General features: G+C 50.5%; 1 protein-coding gene across 1 annotated transcript in view; it reads left to right on the top strand.

Moving 5' to 3' along the window:
* Positions 1-19205, top strand: part of LOC142291306 (glutathione S-transferase Mu 4-like) — an 80869-nt gene that overhangs the window by 52225 nt on the left and 9439 nt on the right. The window contains exons 6-7 of the mRNA XM_075335748.1: positions 2117-2212; positions 2339-2449. Of these exons, the coding sequence (XP_075191863.1) occupies positions 2117-2212; positions 2339-2449 (207 nt within the window). The remainder of the gene's footprint in view (positions 1-2116; positions 2213-2338; positions 2450-19205) is intronic.

The raw sequence follows: 19205 nt of genomic DNA, 5'->3' as shown, positions 1-19205 counted from the left end.
TACCGTAAATTCCTTTTCTTCTAGCTCCAATTGGGAGACCCAGCACCCGCCCTGTTTCCTTCGGGCTTTTTGTTTTTTCGGGTACACATGTTGTTCATGTTGAATGGTTTCAGTTCTCCGATATTCCTTCGGATTGAATTTGGTTTTTAAACCAGTTATTGGCTTTCCTCCTTCTTGCTTTGGCACTAAAACTGAGGAGCCCGTGATCCCACGGGGTGTGTATAGGCAGAAGGGGAGGGGCCTTACACTTTTAAGTGTAATACTTTGTGTGGCCTCCGGAGGCAGTAGCTATACACCCAATTGTCTGGGTCTCCCAATTGGAGCTAGAAGAAAAGGAATTTACGGTAAGTAAACAAAATTCCCTTCTTTTTTTCCATTAGATAAAAGTAAATGGTATCTATGAACTCGTGAGGCATCCTACTGATACGTCAGTTTTACTATATAGTGAGCAGTATAATAAAAGATCCCCCAAAACAATCGTGCAATTTCACCACACTTATAATTTTTTTTTTTTTTTTTTTTTTTTTTCTCCAGTACACTTACATGATAAAACTAATGGTTTCATTGAAAAGTACAACTCTTCCCACAAAAAACCAATCCCTCATATGGCTATAAACGGGAAAAATTAAGATATAGCTCTGGCGACAAGGAGCAAAAAACAAAAATGGAGGGAGAAAAAAACAAAACGGAAAATTGCCCTCGGGTTAAACCAGATAGTTGTACCACCCAAAATAGTTAACTATCAATTACTACATATAGTTTACATCAGTATTTTTTTGAAACATAATCTATTTTTGTTAGAACGTTAGGGTTAAAAAGTTTATCAGCTATTTCTCACTTTTCCAACAAAACAATTTTTTTTTTTTTTTTTTTATTGCGACCAAATCACATTTGAAGTGACTTTGAGTGGTCTATGACAGAGAAGTAGAAGTAGTGGTTGTAGTGAAATTTCTCCTGCGTGCCCGAACACCCTACATGGAATCGGAAACTACTTTTCAATCGCGGGAAAGCTTCAGAAGGGAATTGCCATATTAGTGCAGATTTTGCTGTTATGGTTTGCGGGTGCCATGCCAGTATGCCACATTGGAAGAGCACCTGAGGTGCCAGAGCAAAACACACAGAAATGGGTAATAACTACAAAGCTTGTTCAATTTTTGCTGAATGTGACCGAATCCCAGATTTGTGAGTAGTCCCTTACAGAAGAGCAGATCTAAATGAAGGTATAAACTGGATATTGATATACTGCCTGGGTGTGTTTGATTTCTGTGGAAAAGCTTTGGCTATCATTCTAGTAATGGGAGCTCTGGGTGTCACTACTGTGAGGGGTGGGAGCTAATCATGACTCTCAATCCTCTCTGAGCCTAAAGGCCACGTCTCACTAAGCGACATCGCTGCTGAGTCACGGTTTTCGTGACGCACCAGCGATCTTGCTAGCGATCTCATGTGTGACATCCAGCAACGACCTGGCCCCTGCTGTGAGATCTCTAGTCGTTGCTGAATGTCCTGGACCATTTTCTTCAAAGGCGATGTCCTGATGGGCAGGACGCATCGCTATGTTTGACACTGTCAGGGTCCCAGTGACAGCAGAGATCGTTATACAGGTCGCTACTGCGACCCCTGTATCGTTACTGAGTCGTTGGTAAGATCTGACTGACATCTCACCAGCGATCTCCCAGCGACTTACCAGCGATCCTTATCGGGTCACATCGTTATCGGGATCGCTGGTAAGTCGCTAAATGTGACGGGGGGGGCTTTAGGTGGCTCTCGAAGTCAAAGGGGGTTGGGACCACTACCGTAGAGGATAGAAGAAATATTTAAGTTACCCATTTACATTCGCATCTAAGGTGCCAACTTCAGCGTTTAGGTAGAATGACTTATTGGGTCTAATGGGGTATATTATCAGTTATATTAACATGCTCTCTCTATTGGGATATAATTAACGTGTTTGTGGATTTTTTTTTTATTTATTTTTTTTTTTTTGGTATCTATTTACGGTACTGTTTTTATGGTAACTTGATCTGTTAAAATCTCCTCTTACTACACATCAATTTGCATAAACTATGGACACATCCACAGATACAATGTGTAGAAATAATCTTTTCACTTAATATTTCAGGAAGAGCTGAAGGGACCATATCTTGAAAAGCTCCCATCTGTCTTGGCAAGATATTCTCAATTTTTGGGGGAAAAACACTGGTTTCTTGGGGACCAGGTAAATCCACTAAAGTATTTTAGGTGCAGTAGATGCTTGCATGCCCATATGCGTATGCTTCTATCTTGCTGGTCTGTTTATACATCAACATTTACTATGTATCATGCATTTGCCTCTATCCCAAAGATTACATTTGTAGACTTTCTGATGTATGATGTCCTGGATCAGCACAATATATTGGATCCTACCTGCCTGCAAAAGTTCAAGAACCTCCTGGACTTCCATGCAAGATTTGAGGTAAATTTTATATTAACGCCTCAAAAGTACAGAAGCAGTATGCAGCCAACCATTGACTGCTGCCCTTTTTTTCTGCCAGGGATAATTCACACTTCTTGCAAGCACAAAATCTGACATGCATACGTATTTGCTTCATGGAGTTGAAAGATTCCTTAGGCTGCATTCACATTTCCGTCGTTTTGCATCAGTCACAATCCGTTGCCTTGATCAATTACGGTATCCTGCAAAATATTTTGCAGGAATCCGTTTTTTTTCCCCATAGACTTGTATTAACAATGGATTGTGACGGATGGCCTTGCGTTGCATACGCTGCGTGACGGATAAGTCGTTTAGTGACTGACCGTCGGGTGGTAGGAACGCAGAATGTAACGTTTTTTGGAGCGGCAAAAAATCACACTCCGCAGGTGTCAGTCGCAATCAGTCAAGAGCTATAATGGATGTCTATGGTGCTGGATTCCGTCGTAATCAGTCGCAACGACGGACCTGTCGGATTTAAAACAACGGAAGTGTAAATGTAGCCTTAAGGAAAGCCGAGCAAGAAAAACAAACTTGTCTAACGCTTCAGTATGTGACAGTCAGCATATAAATTTGTAGGAGTAGCGCACCACATTCTGTTTTTTTGCAATCCACCTGTCACACCACTCCATTATAAAGTAGTAACATTTTGAGTCTAAAACCCTCAGTTGGGCAGAAGAGTGCTTCCCCCCCCCCCGCCCCTCCCCTCTGACAAGACAAGGATATCATTCCTCTTTGTCGCTCTATTGGGAGACCCAGACAATTGGGTGTATAGGCTATGCCTCCGGAGGCCGCACAAAGTATTACACTCAAAAGTGTTAAGCCCCTCCCCTTCTGCCTATACACCCCCGTGCTCCCACGGGCTCCTCAGTTTTTTTTGCTTTGTGCGAAGGAGGTCAGACACGCACGCACAGCTCCACAGATTGGTCAGCAGCAGCTGCTGACCATGTCGGATGGAAGAAAAGTGGGCCCATATAGGGCCCCCAGCATGCTCCCTTCTCACCCCACTCTTGTCGGCGGTGTTGTTAAGGTTGAGGTATCCATTGCGGGTACGGAGGCTGGAGCCCACATGCTGTTTTCCTTCCCCATCCCCCTCAGGGTTCTGGTGGAAGTGGGATCCTATCGGTCTCCAGGCACAGGAGACCGTGCTTCATCCACAACTCCTGTGGAGCCTGCTGGATAGGAGCCGGGTATCGTTCAGGGACATGGCCCTGCTACTTGGAGGTACTCTGTGTCCCCGTGGGGACCGCGCACAGCAACACTCCAGCTTTGCTGGGTGTGCTAGTGCACCGGGGACCACGGCGCTGACCGGGTTAATATGTGCCATTACACACTCGTTGCTGAGTGTGTTTATGTATAGGGACTGCCGCATTGACCGCCGCTGCCTTGGAAATACTGCGGCGCGGCTGGGACTTGTAGTGCGCCGGGGACTTCCACGCCGGCCGCGCTTTTACGGCGGCCGCGTTTATTACTAGAGTCCCCGGCTTTTTGCGGCCTAGTTTCCTTCCTCCCGCCCATAGCCCTGACAGGCAGGGGAAGGGCGGGACGCTGCATAGAACGAGCAGCACTGAGGGCTGGAGCATGCTTTGCATACTCCACTCCCCTCACTGTGCACAGTGCAGGCACCAGTTCCCGCTCTTTCTGGGTCACGCCCACGACTCCCTCCTCTCCTCAGGACGCATTCCTGTCAGCTCCTCGGACGCTGCAGAGGGGGACAAAATCTGGGAGACCCAGGCAGGGACTCTGGTGGCCTCACAACCGCTTTAAGCGGGTGGTAAGCAGCACCTGTGGTGCTAGCCCCATTGTGCAGTAGTGTAACATTATGTGTTTATTTTACACTGTATAGTGCACAGTTGATTTCTGGCTATATACCCTATTGTGTTGCTCAGGGAAGATAATAGCATGGCGCCCACGAAAGGCAGGGGTGCCAAAACACAGGCTTATTATGTTGCCTGCGCCGCATGTACGACCCCGCTACCGGCAGGTTCCACTGACCCTCATTGTCTGCACTGTTCGGCCCCTGTGGCACTTGCTCAGCCAGAGCCTCTGCTAGGGGGGGCCCAGGGGGAGCCACCTGCTAACACTGTTCAGGTGACAGGGACGGAGTTTGCAAAACTCTCTGAGACTATGGCTAAGATACTAGAAGCCTTGCAGTCCAGGCCGGTATCTCAGCACAGGGACTCTGTTGATTCTTTGTTCCCGGGCCCACCTCAGCTGGACCAACAATGTCCTCCCGGGGTATCTCATGGATCCCAAGCTGAGGGTTCTGACACAGACCCCAGCCCCAGACCGACTAAGCGAGCTCGCTTAGATTTTCCCTCGACATCATCATATTGTTCAGGTTCTCAGCGAGGGGAATCGCTGGTCGATGACGCGGAAGTAGCTGATCAGGATTCTGATCCTGAGGCCGCTCTCAATCTTGATACTCCGGACGGGGACGCCATAGTGAACGACCTTATTGCGTCCATCAATCGTATGTTGGATATTTCTCCCTCAGCTCCTCCGGCGGAGGAGTCGGCTTCCCAGCAGGAGAAATTCCGTTTCAGGTTTCCCAAGCGTACACCGAGTATGTTTCTGGACCACTCTGATTTCAGAGAGGCAGTCCAGAATCACCATGCTTGTCCAGATAAGCGTTTTTCTAAGCGCCTTAAGGATACACGTTATCCCTTTCCCCCTGATGTGGTCATGGGTTGGACTCAGTGTCCCAAGGTGGATCCTCCAATCTCCAGACTGGCAGCTAGATCCATACTTGCAGTGGAAGATGGGGCTTCACTCAAAGATGCCACTGACAGGCAGATGGAGCTCTGGTTGAAATCCATCTATGAAGCGATCGGCGCTTCTTTTGCCCCAGCATTCGCAGCCGTATGGGCGCTACAAGCTATCTCAGCAGGTCAAGCGCAAATTGACGCAGCCACACGCACGTCCGCGCCACAGGTGGCGTCCATAACCACTCAGACGTCGGCATTTGCGTCTTACGCTATTAATGCTATCCTGGACTCTGCGAGCCGTACGGCGGTTGCAGCCGCCAATTCGGTGGTACTCCGCAGGGCCTTGTGGCTACGGGAATGGAAGGCAGATTCTGTTTCCAAAAAGCGCTTAACCAGTTTGCCAATTTCGGCGCGAACGATTGTTTGGCGAGCGTTTAGATGAAATCATCAAACAATCCAAGGGAAAGGATACATCCTTACCCCAGCCCAAACCGAACATACCCCAACAGAGGAAGGGGCAGTCGAGGTTTCGGTCCTTTCGTGGCGCGGGCAGGTCCCAATTCTCCTAGTCCAAAAGGCCTCAGAAAGATCAAAGGAACTCTGATGCATGGCGGTCTAAGTCACGTCCTAAACAGACCACCGGAGGTGCCGCTACCAAAGCGGCTTCCTCATGACTTTCGGCATCCTCACTCCGCATCCTCGGTCGGTGGCAGGCTCTCCCGCTTTTGCGACACCTGGCTGCCACGGGTAAAAGACCGTTGGGTGAGAGACATTCTGTCTCACGGTTACAAGGTAGAGTTCACCTCTCGTCCGACTCGATTCTTCAGGTCATCCCCGCCTCCCGAGCGAGCCGAGGCTCTTCTGTAGGCGCTGGGCATTCTGAAGGCAGAAGGAGTGGTGGTCCCTGTTCCTCTTCAGCAACAGGGCCACGGTTTTTACTCCAACTTGTTTGTGGTCCCAAAGAAGGACGGGTCTTTTCGACCTGTCCTGGACCTGAAACTTCTCAACAAACACGTAAAGACCAGGCGGTTCCGGATGGAATCCCTCCGCTCCGTCATCGCCTCAATGTCCCAGGGAGATTTCCTTGCATCGATCGATATCAAGGATGCTTATCTCCACGTACCGATTGCTCCAGAGCACCAGCGCTTCTTGCGCTTCGCCATAGGGAACGAACACCTGCAGTTCGTGGCACTGCCGTTCGGCCTGGCAACAGCCCCACGGGTTTTCACCAAGGTTATGGCTACTGTAGTAGCGGTCCTCCACTCTCAGGGTCACTCGGTGATCCCGTACTTGGACGATCTGTTGATCAAGGCACCCTCTCTAGAGGCATGCCAACACAGCCTCGACGCTACCCTGGAGACTCTCCAGAGTTTCGGGTGGATCATCAATTTTCCAAAGTCAAATCTGACACCGGCCCAATCGCTGACATACCTTGGCATGGAGTTTCATACCCTGTCAGCGATAGTGAAGCTTCCGCTGATCAAGCATCGGTCACTACAGACAGGGGTACAATCTCTCCTTCAAGGTCGGTCACACACCTTGAGACGCCTCATGCACTTCCTGGGGAAGATGGTGGCAGCAATGGAGGCAGTTCCTTTCGCGCAGTTTCACCTGCGTCCTCTTCAATGGAACATCCTTCGCAAATGGGACAGGAAGCCGACGTCCCTCGACAGGAACGTCTCCCTCTCGCAGGCGACCAAAGCTTCCCTTCGGTGGTGGCTTCTTCCCACTTCATTATCGAAAGGGAAATCCTTCCTACCCCCATCCTGGGAGGTGGTCACGACGGACGCGAGTCTGTCAGGGTGGGGAGCGGTTTTTCTCCACCACAGGGCTCAGGGTACGTGGACCCAGCAAGAGTCCTCGCTTCAGATCAATGTTCTGGAAATACGGGCAGTGTATCTTGCCCTGGAAGCTTTCCAGCAGTGGCTGGAAGGCAAGCAGATCAGAATTCAGTCAGACAATTCCACAGCGGTGGCATACATCAACCACCAAGGTGGCACACGCAGTCGGCAAGCCTTCCAGGAAGTCCGGCGGATTCTACTGTGGGTGGAAGCCACGGCCTCCACCATCTCCGCAGTTCACATTCCAGGCGTGGAAAACTGGGAAGCAGATTATCTCAGTCGCCAGGGCTTGGACGCAGGGGAATGGTCCCTTCACCCGGACGTGTTTCAGGAGATCTGTTGCCGCTGGGGGGTGCCGGACGTCGATCTCATGGCGTCCCGGCACAACAACAAGGTACCAGCGTTCATGGCACGGTCTCAAGATCCCAGAGCTCTGGCGGCAGACGCCTTAGTTCAGGATTGGTCGCAGTTTCAGCTCCCTTATGTGTTTCCTCCGCTGGCACTGTTGCCCAGAGTGTTACGCAAGATCAGGGCCGACTGCCGCCGCGTCATCCTCGTCGCTCCAGACTGGCCGAGGCGGTCGTGGTACCCGGATCTGTGGCATCTCACGGTCGGCCAACCGTGGGCACTACCAGACCGACCAGACTTGCTATCTCAAGGGCCGTTTTTCCATCTGAATTCTGCGGCCCTCAACCTGACTGTGTGGCCATTGAGTCCTGGATCCTAGCGTCTTCAGGGTTATCTCAAGACGTCATTGCCACTGAGACAAGCTAGGAAACCAACGTCCGCCAAGATCTACCACAGGACGTGGAAAATTTTCCTGTCGTGGTGCTCTGCTCAGGGTATTTCTCCCTGGCCTTTTGCTTTGCCCACTTTTCTGTCCTTCCTTCAATCTGGACTGGAAAAGGGTTTGTCGCTCGGCTCCCTTAAGGGACAAGTCTCGGCGCTCTCTGTGTTTTTCCAGAAGCGCCTAGCCAGACTTCCACAGGTACGCACGTTCCTGCAGGGGGTTTGTCACATCGTCCCTCCTTACAAGCGGCCGTTAGAACCCTGGGATCTGAACAGGGTGCTGACGGTTCTTCAGAAACCACCATTCGAGCCAATGAGGGATATTTCTCTCTCACGCCTTTCGCAGAAAGTGGTTTTTCTAGTAGCAGTCACTTCACTTCGGAGAGTGTCTGAGCTAGCAGCGCTGTCATGCAAAGCCCCTTTCCTGGTGTTTCACCAGGACAAGGTGGTTCTGCGTCCGGTTCCGGAATTTCTCCCTAAGGTGGTATCCCCCTTTCATCTCAATCAGGATATCTCCTTACCTTCTTTTTGTCCTCATCCAGTTCACCAATGTGAAAAGGATTTGCACTTGTTAGATCTGGTGAGAGCGCTCAGACTCTACATTTCTCGTACGGCGCCCCTGCGCCGCTCGGATGCACTCTTTGTCCTTGTCGCTGGCCAGCGTAAAGGGTCACAGGCTTCCAAATCAACCCTGGCTCGGTGGATCAAGGAGCCAATTATCGAAGCTTACCGTTCGGCTGGGCTTCCGGTTCCCTCAGGGCTGAAGGCCCATTCTACCAGAGCCGTGGGCGCGTCCTGGGCTTTGAGGCACCAGGCTACGGCTCAGCAGGTGTGTCAGGCGGCTACCTGGTCGAGCCTGCACACTTTCACGAAGCACTATCAGGTGCATACCTATGCTTCGGCGGATGCCAGCCTAGGTAGACGAGTCCTTCAGGCGGCGGTTGCCCACCTGTAGGAAGAGGTCGTTTTACGGCTCTCTTACGAGGTATTATTTTACCCACCCAGGGACTGCTTTTGGACGTCCCAATTGTCTGGGTCTCCCAATAGAGCGACAAAGAAGAAGGGAATTTTGTTTACTTACCGTAAATTCCTTTTCTTCTAGCTCTAATTGGGAGACCCAGCACCCGCCCCTGTTTTTTTGTGTACACATGTTGTTCATGTTGAATGGTTTCAGTTCTCCGATATTCCTTCGGATTGAAGTTACTTTAAACCAGTTTATAATTCTTTTTCCTCCTTCTTGCTTTTGCACCAAAACTGAGGAGCCCGTGGGAGCACGGGGGTGTATAGGCAGAAGGGGAGGGGCTTAACACTTTTGAGTGTAATACTTTGTGCGGCCTCCGGAGGCATAGCCTATACACCCAATTGTCTGGGTCTCCCAATTAGAGCTAGAAGAAAAGGAATTTACGGTAAGTAAACAAAATTCCCTTCTTTGTGGTTTTAGGCTATGTGCGCACTGGGAAATGGAATTTTCTTGAGAAAATTCCGCATGCTCTCAAAGATTACCGCACCCGCGGTAAAAAACCGCGGCAAACCGCACCCGAAAACCGCATGCGGTTTGCTGCGGTTTCACCGCGGTATTGTTCGCGGTATTGCCGCGGTTTTGCCGCGTGCGGGTTGGGATGTGCTTTATTGCATTCAATGCAATAAAGCACATTGGGGAAAAAAAAAAAAAAAGTCATTTAATTCTGAGATAGTAGATAGAGGGATAGATAGAGGACAGATCGCTACATTTCCCACGGTCGGCAGTGAGTCCACATTACCGGCCGTGGGAAATGACCGGTAATTACCTCTGATGTCTGCTGCATTCATTCAGCGCTGTGTCTGTGACAGTCGCGGCTGGATGTAAGCAGCGCAGGACGTCTGAGCTGTGGATTACGCCGGAGCTTTGGTGCGGGAGGGGTTAATAAAATGGTGAACGAGGCTTGTTTGTTTTATTTAAAATAAAGGATTTTTCGGTGTCTGTGTTTTATTCACTTACTTGTTGATCATGTCAGCTGTCACATAGACGCTGCCATGATCAAGCCTGGAGTTAATGGCGGTGATCCACCATTAACCCCTTGTATTACCCTGCTGCCACTGCTACACGGCGGCAGGAAGAGCCGAGGACACGCCGGTGCTGCAGCATAATGCAGTGCCGGGGCAGCTGCGGCTGATATTCTCGGCTGCGGGAGGGGGAGTGAGGCGGGGGGACATTAACCCTGCCCCTCTCCCTCCCCATCCTGAGAATACCGGGCCGCCGCTGTGTGCTTACCTCGGCTGGACGGTAAATATGCAGCGGAGCCCACGTTCTTTGTTTTCTATATTTCCGTTTTCTTTCTATGTGTGTTCTATATCTGTGTGTGGTCTGTGTGTGTTTACTCTCTGCACGGCTTCCTCTTCCTGTAATGACATCACTTCCCTGCAAAACCGCAGACAGGCGATGTACATTACCCGAGGTAAACCGCGAAATAACGCAGGGAATAACGCAGGAAAACGCAGTGAACCGCACAATTTGCTGCCTGCGTTATTCCCTGCGGGATTTCACGATTAACATTGCAGTCAATGGAGTGAAATCCCACAGCGACGTGCGGAAAAGAATTGACATGCAATTGTTTTTGTTGCGGGAATCCCGCATCAAAACATGCAGCTGTCAAAATCCGCATAGTGCGCACAGGATTTTTTTTGCCCATAGGTTTTGCTGGTGATTCACTGCAGAGATGTTATGAACATTTTCTGCAGCGAAACATGCAGCAAAATCCGGTAAGTGCGCACATAGCCTTAATCCCCTATAGATGACCAATATGGAATGTGTTTTTCCAGGAGAGTGATGACAGAAGCAAAATTTCCTTTGAGTTTAGGCTATCTACTCCTATTGTACTGTAGCTTTCAGGCAACACTGACTAAAACAATATAATCAGCCATCTAATTTCTGATCAGTCATTTAAAATTGCTAATTGTATGACCAGTCTTTTCACGTTGGATTCTGCCTGGAACCAATCTTAAAAACAAAAATAAAAACACAAGAAATGAACATGATGCATAGCAATGTCAAAATAATTTTCTGTGCACATGTTCTGTCTTGGCACTTCTTGTAAAGTGACCCTGTCAGGTCCAATATGCACCCAGCACCACGAGCAGTTCTGCGTGCATAATTCTAATGCCTACCTAAGGCTATGTGCACCTGTTATGTTTTGGCTGCGTTTTAAACTGCACTGTCAATGACCAACTGTATGCTTTTGCTTCTCCAGCAAAGTCTATGAGAAATCAGAATTTCATGCAAAAGGGTGCAGTTTTGTCAAACCAGAACGCAGCGTGCACACATACCCTAACTGTCCCAGCATCTGGTACAGGGGTGGGCAATTTATTTTCCCATGGGGCCGCATGAGAAGTTGAGATGGTTTTAGAGGGCCGGACTAATATAATTAACTTGGTTCTACTATATAGCTAGATAGATATACATACATACATACATACATACATACATACATACATACATACATACATACATACATACATACATACATACATCACTACACCCGCCACATACTACACCTGTAATAAGTTACACCTCTATATACCATACCACTATATACTACATCACTACACCCCTATTTACACCTGTAATATACTACATCACTATATACTACACCTGTGATAACCTATACCACTACACCCCTATATACACCTGTATTATACTACACCTCTATATACACCTTTATTATACTACACCACTACACCCCTATATACACCTTTATTATACTACACCACTACACCCCTATATACACCTGTATTATACTACACCCCTATATACACCTGTATATAGGGGTATATACAGGTGTATATAGGGGTGTAGTATAATACAGGTGTATATACACCTGTATTATACTACACCACTACACCCCTATATACACTTGTATTGTACTACACCACTACACCCCTATATACACCTGTATTGTACTACACCCCTATATACACCTGTATTGTACTACACCCCTATATACACCTGTATTGTACTACACCCCTATATACACCTGTATTGTACTACACCCCTATATACACCTGTATTGTACTACACCCCTATATACACCTGTATTATACTACACCCCTATATACACCTGTATTATACTACACCCCTATATACACCTGTATTATACTACACCCCTATATACACCTGTATTATACTACACCCCTATATACACCTGTATTATACTACACCCCTATATACACCTGTATTATACTACATCACTATATACTACACCTATTCTACTACACCACTATATACTACACCTGTATTATACTACAGCACTACACCCCTATATACATACACCTGTATTATACTACAGCACTACACCCCTATATACATACACCTGTATTATACAGGTGTATATAGGGATGTAGTATAATACAGGTGTATATATAGGGGTGTAGTATAATACAGGTGTGTGTATATAGGGGTGTAGTATTATACAGGTGTGTGTATATAGGGGTGTAGTATTATACAGGTGTGTGTATATAGGGGTGTAGTATTATACTACACCCCTATATACACCTGTATTATACTACACCCCAATTATTTGTCCACAGTTAACCGCCCCCCCCCCCCCCCCATTGTCCCCGCAGGTTACTAGTAACCACTCACCTCTCTTCTTATTGTCCCCTCCTCAGGCACCTCCGTACGAGCCCCCCGCTGAGCGGCTTCTCTTTCACATGCCCAGGCTGCGCCGACGCTGTATTCCTAGGAGCCGCTGCTTCTTTCCATACAGCCCCCGCCGCTGCAGCAGCTTCTGCTGCCGGGTGGGAACTTTTTAAATGACACACGCGCGCCGTACTGACGATATCAGGGCGCGCGTGTGTGACAGAGAAAAGTGCCGGACAGGGAACAGAGGAGAGATTCCTGCGTTCCGCTGCCTGCACTGACTGTGCGGGGCTGCGGGATCTGTCCTCTGTTTCCTACCCAGCACGCAGCGTGTGATGAGGGCAATCTGACCACGGGCCTCCCGGAGCCTGGAGCTCCGGACAACAGGTCAGATTGCCCTCATCACTGACCGGCCAGCAAGGACGCCCTGAGCCAGACGGGCTGGTCACAGAGAGTAGGCAGGCCGGATGTGGCCCGCGGGCCGCCCCTTGCCCAGGTCTGATCTAGTAGCATACTTGGGGATCTTTAGTAAAAGTATTTCTAAAAATACTTTGATATGCTAATGAGCACAGGGATTGGTTGCAAGGGTGTTAGTTAATCCACCACCAATCTTAGCATGTTAGCATGCCCCTGTGGGCGTGCCAACATGCTATTCAATGCCCATTGCCTAGTGTCATTGGTGGTGATGCGTGTACCTGTGTCTGTTGTCACTGCTTCAGACTCAGGGTTCAGGCTCCATGCGCATGATTAGAAGTCCCTGCACTTCCGGTCGTGCGTACTATGATACCGGGTGTACGTGTCCTGGCTTCAGAGAAGTCTAGTGCGCATGACTGAAGTGTCGGGCATTCTGTTTGCGCGCACGCACCCTAAAATTGGCATCTCTGGGTGAAAACAAACACAGGTACGCGTGTAAGTCGATGACGCTGGGCAATAGGCATTGAATACAATGTTAGCATGCCCACAGGGGTGTACTAACATGTTAAGGATTCAGAGTAGTCCTATTAAGTCCCTGCTCTCATTAGCATATCATAAAGGATCTTTAGAAATACCTTTTTCTTCAGCGCTCTATTGGGAGACCCAGGCGATTGGGGTATAGCTACTGCCCTCCGGAGGCCACACAAAGCACTACACTAAAAAGTACAAGGCCCCTCCCCTTCTGGCTATACCCCCCCGTGGTATCACGGGTTCTCCAGTTTTCAAGCTTTGTGCGAAGGAGGTCAGACATCCACGCATAGCTCCACAGATTTTAGTCAGCAGTAGCTGCTGACTATTTCGGATGGAAGAAAAGAGGGCCCATATAGGGCCCCCAGCATGCTCCCTTCTCACCCGTTGATGGTGTTGTAAGGTTGAGGTACCTATTGCTGGTACGGAGGCTGGAGCCCACATGCTGCTTTCCTTCCACATCCCCCTGAGGGGCTCTGAGGAAGTGGGATCCTGCCGGCTTCAAAGCTCTGACGCCGGGCTCCATCCACAGACCCATTTGAACCTGCTGGATACGGAGCTGGAGTACCGTTCAGGGACATGGCCCTGCACCATTACAGGTACTCTGTGTCCCCGTACACACAGGCACAGCACACTCCAGACTTGCTGGGTGTGCTAGTGCGCCGGGGACAGTAAAGGGTTACAGTCACTGCAGCTTTGCTGAGTGACTTTGTGTTTTGGGAACTACCGCGCCGGACGCTCCGGGAGCGGCGGCGCGGCTGGGACTTGTAGTTCGCCGGGGACTGGGCGCCGACCGCGCTTTTACGGCGGCGGCGCTTATAAATCCAGTCCCCGGCTTCTGCGGCCTAGTGCCGCTTCGTTCCCGCCCCCTCCCTGTCACTCAGGGAAGGGGACAGGCGCTGAGCAATCAGCAGCGCCGAGGGCTGGAGCCTTTTTTACATGCTCCAGCCCTCTCACTGCACACTGTCGGACGCCGGATTCCCGCTCTGCCTTGGGGGCACGCCCACGGCCCGCCCCTCCTCACATGAGCTGGGGAAGAAGCCGGCAGCCATTACTGCAGTCCGAGCTCGGACTTTCGGCACCAAGGCAGGACGGTGGCGATCATACACCCGCTTATAGGCGGGCGGTAAGAGGCACACATAGTGCTGACCACGATATAACTGCAGTGTGTACATGTGTTGTTTTTTACTGCATAGGTCGCTATATGCCCGCTTGGGGAGCGACACATCAGCAGCAGGAAAGCAGGTGTGCTAAGGCACAGGCTTTCTAGGCTGCTTGTATTGCACGACTGAGGTGTTCATTTGTGTTTATGCTTATATGCTATACATTGCACTGTACAGTCGCTAGTCTTAGCTATATTCTCCTGGAATGGCTAGACTACAGCAGCAGAAAACCAAGGGTGCTGGGGCACAGGTTTTTTTCTATGCTGCTTGTATTGCATGGGCTGCAGTGTGCATTTGTACTTGTGCTTGTATGCTATACATAGCACTGTATGGTCACTCTTCTGGGCCATATTCCCCGAGATGACTAGTCTACAGCAGCAGAAGAGCTGGGGTGCCAGGGCACAGGCTTCTATGCTGCTTGTATTGCATGTGCTGCAGTGTTCATTTGTACTTGTGCTTGTATGCTATACATTGCACTGTAGGGTCACTCTTCTGGGCTATATTCCCCTAGATGACTAGTGTACAGCAGCAGAAGAGCAGGGGTGCCAGGGCACAGGCTTCTATGCTGCTTGTATTGCTTGTGCTGCAGTGGTCTTTTGTACTTTATGCCTGTATGCTATACATTGCAATGTACGGTCACCAATCTTGGCTATATACTTCTAGATAGCTAGTCGGCAGCGGCAAAAAAGCAACACAGATTTCAGTGCTGTTTTTACTACATGGGATGCTGTTCATGACACCGTCCCATTGTGTGCATGCTCCCCTGTAGCACGTCGTCTACCGGGGTCTCTAGCACTTCGTCTGCCGGGGCTCTACTAGTTGTGGCCAAAGAAACCTCCTGTCAACCCTGTCCATGGACAGGGACGGAGTAGTCATAATATAGAGACTTGCACCCATGGGCAATCTACTTGACCAAAAGGCAGCTCTTCAGGGCTTTGATACTGACATCGCTCTCAATCCGGATACACCGGGTGGTAACGCCATACGGAATGATACTATACCGTCCATCAATGGAAGGTTGGATCTTTCTCCCTCAGCTCCCCCAGTGGAGATAGGAGACGAACAGGAGAAGTTCCTTTTCAGTATCTCACGCAGATATTGAGTTTTTTTCTGGCCACGCTGACTTCAGAGAAGCAGTCCAGGAACACCACGCTTACCAGATAAGCGTCTTCTCCAAACGTTTTTAGGATACACGTTATCCTTTTTCCCCTGACGTGGTCAGCGCTGGACCCAGGGTCCAAAGGTGGATTCTCCAATCTCCAGGCTTGCATATAGAGCCATAGTTGCACTGGAGATGGGGCTTCACTTAAAGATGCCATTCACAGACAGATGGACTCTGGTTGAAATCTGTCTAGGAGGCTATCGGCGTGTCGGTTGCTCCGGCATCCACAGCCGTATTGGCAACCTAACCTTTTCAGCTGTTCTTGCGCAGCTGACCTTGAGCAGGGACATCTGTACCGCAGAGGCGTCCGTAACCCCGCAATGTCTGCAACTTACCCTGTTAATACTGTCCTAAAAGTACAGTCGAGGTTTCGGTCCTTCCCAAGCTCCGGCAGGTCCCAATTGTCCTCGTGCAAAAGGGCTACAAAACCTCAGACGGGCTCAGATTCCGGCCGGGCTCAATCTCGCCCAAGGAAGGCAGTCGGAGGAACCGCTACCAAGGCGGTCTCCTCAGGACTCTCAGCTCTCTCTCTCTCTCTCTCTCTCTCTCCGCATCCGCGGTTGATGGCAGACTCCCCCGCCTTTGGCGACATTTAGCTGCCACAGGTCACAGACCGGTGGGTGACGGACATTGTGCTCACGTGCACAGGACAGTGTTCTGTTCTCGTCCTCCGACTCCATTCTTCAGAACGGCCCCACCTCTCCACCGAGCAGATGCCCTGCTGCAGGCGGTGGACGCGCTAAGAGCAGAAGGAGTGGTGATCCCTGTCCCCCCTCAGGAACGAGGGCGAGGGTTTGTACTCCAATCTCTTTGTGGCTCCAAGAATGGACGGTTCCTTCCGTCCTGTTCTGGTCCTGAAACTGCTCAACGAGCATGCGAACGCCAGGCGGTTCCGGATGGGATCCCTCCGATCCGTCATTGCCTCAATGTCTCGAGGAGACTTCCTTGCCTCAACAGACATCAAAGATGCCTATCTCCACGTGCCAATTGCTACGGAGCACCAACGTTTTCTACGTTTTGTGATAGGAGACGAACATCTTCAGTTCGTAGCTCTGCCATTCAGTCTGGCGACAGCCCCACGGGTGTTCACCAAGGTCATGGCAGCAGTGGTAGCAGGCTTGCACTCTCAGGGACACCCGGTGATCCCGTACTTGGACGATCTACTCGTCAAAGCACCCTCCCTCGAGGCATGCCAACGCAGCCTGAATGTTACGCTGGAGACTCTCCAGACTTTCGGGTGGATCATCAATTTGGCAAGGTCAAATCTGTCTCCGACTCAATCACTAACGTATCTCGGCATGGAGTTTCATACTCTATCAGCCATAGTGAAGCTTCCGCTGAACCAGCAGCGTTCACTGCAGACAGAGGTGCAGTCTCTCCTTCAAGGCCAGTCGCACCCCTTAAGGCGCCTCATGCACTTCCTAAGGAAGATGGTGGCAGCCATCGAGGCAGTTCTCTTTGCGCAGTTTCATCTGCGCCAACGGCAATGGGACATTCTCCGCCAATGGGATGGGCAGTCAACCTCCCTGGACGGGAAGTCTCCCTTTCCCTGACGGCCGAGGACTCTCTGCAATAGTGGCTTATTCCCACCTCATTGTCATAGCCCCCATCCTGGGCAGTGGTCACGACAGATACGAGTCTGTCAGGGTGGGGAGCAGTTTGTCTCCGCCACATGGCTCAGGGGACGTGGACTCAGCAGGAGTCCACCCTTCAGATCGGTTCTGGAAATCGGGGCAGGGTATCTTACCCTATTAGCTTTCCAGAAGTGGCTAGAAAGAGAGCAGATCCGAATCCAGTCGGACATCTCCACAGCGGTGGCATACATCAACCACCAAGGAGGGACACGCAGTCAGGAGCCTTCCAGGAAGTCCGGCGAATCCTCATGTGGGTGGAGGACACAGCATCCACCATATCCGCAGTTCACATCCCGGGCGTAGAAAACTGGGAAGCAGACTTCTTCAGTCGCCAGGGGCATGGACGCGGGGGAATGGTCCCTTCACCCGGACGTTTTTTTTTTTTTTCAGGAAATCTGTTGCCGCTGGGGGGTGCCGGACGTCGACCTAATGGCGTCTCGGCACACCAACAAGGTCCCGGCATTTATGGCACGATCGCGCGATCACAGAGCTCTGGCGGCAGACGCCTTAGTGCAAGATTGGTCGCAGTTCCGGCTCACATATGTGTTTCCACCTCTGGCACTCTTGCCCAGAGTACTGCGCAAAAATCAGATCCGATTGCAGCCGCGTCATACTCGTCGCACCAGACTGGCCGAGGAGATCGTGGTACCCGGATCTGTGGCATCTCACGGTCGGCCGACCGGGGTCACTACCAGACCGACCAGACTTACTGTCTCAAGGGCTGTTTTCTCCATCGGAATTCTGCGGCCCTGAAACCTGACTGTGTGGCCTTTGTGTCCTGGATCCTAGCGTCTTCAGGATTATCCCAAGGGGTCGTTGCCACCATGAGACAGGCTAGGAAGCCCACGTCTGCTAAGATCTACCACAGAACGTGGAAGATTTTCTTAATCTGGTGCTCTACTCAGGGAGTGTCTCCCTGGCCATTTGCATTGCCTACTTTTCTTTCTTTCCTACAATAGGAGTTAGAAAAGGGCTTGTCGCTAGACTCCCTCAAAGGGCAAGTCTCAGCACTATCCGTGTTTTTTTCAGAAGCGTCTAGCACGTCTTTCTAAGGTGCGCACGTTCCCGCAGGGGGTTTGTCATATCGTACCCCCGTACAAGCGGCCGTTAGATCCATGGGATCTGAACAGGGTTCTAGTTGCTCTCCAGAAGCCGCCTTTCGAGCCTCTGAAGGAAGTTTCCTTTTCTCGCCTGTCACAGAAGGTGGCGTTTCTCGTTGCGATCACATCGCTTCGGCGAGTGTCTGAGCTGGCAGCTCTGTCATCCAAGGCTCCCTTCCTGGTGTTTTCACCAGGACAAGGTAGTGCTGCGCATCATTCCGGAGTTTCTCCCTAAGGTCGTATCCTCGTTTCATCTTAATCAGGATATCTCCTTACCGTCCTTTTGCACTCATCCGGTTCACCGGTATGAGAATGTTTACGTTTGCTAGATCTGGTGAGAGCACTCAGAATCTACATTTCCCGCACGGCGCCCATACGCCGTTCCGATGCCCTTGTCGCTGGTACGCGCAAGAGGTTGCAGGCTTCTAAAGCCACCCTGGCTCGATGGATCAAAGAACCAATTCTGGAAGCCTACCGTTCTGCAGGGCTTCCGGTTCTCTCAGGGCTGAAAGCCCATTCAACCAGAGCCGTGGGTGCGTCCTGGGCGCTACGACACCAGGCTTCGGCTCAACAGGTGTGCCAGGCAGCTACCTGGTCGAGTCTGCACACTTTCACCAAACATTATCAGGTGCATACCTATGCTTCGGCGGATGCCAGCTTAGGTAGAAGAGTCCTGCAGGCGGCAGTGACATCCCCGTAGGGGAGGGCTGTTTTGCAGCTCTAACATGAGGTATCTCTTTACCCACCCAGGGACAGCTTTTGGACGTCCCAATCGTCTGGGTCTCCC

Source organism: Anomaloglossus baeobatrachus, chromosome 2, assembly GCF_048569485.1.
Source record: "Anomaloglossus baeobatrachus isolate aAnoBae1 chromosome 2, aAnoBae1.hap1, whole genome shotgun sequence".
Lineage (NCBI taxonomy): Eukaryota > Metazoa > Chordata > Amphibia > Anura > Aromobatidae > Anomaloglossus > Anomaloglossus baeobatrachus.
The sequence above is the reverse complement of the archived record's forward strand: the minus strand, read 5'-3'. Positions and strand labels throughout refer to the sequence as shown.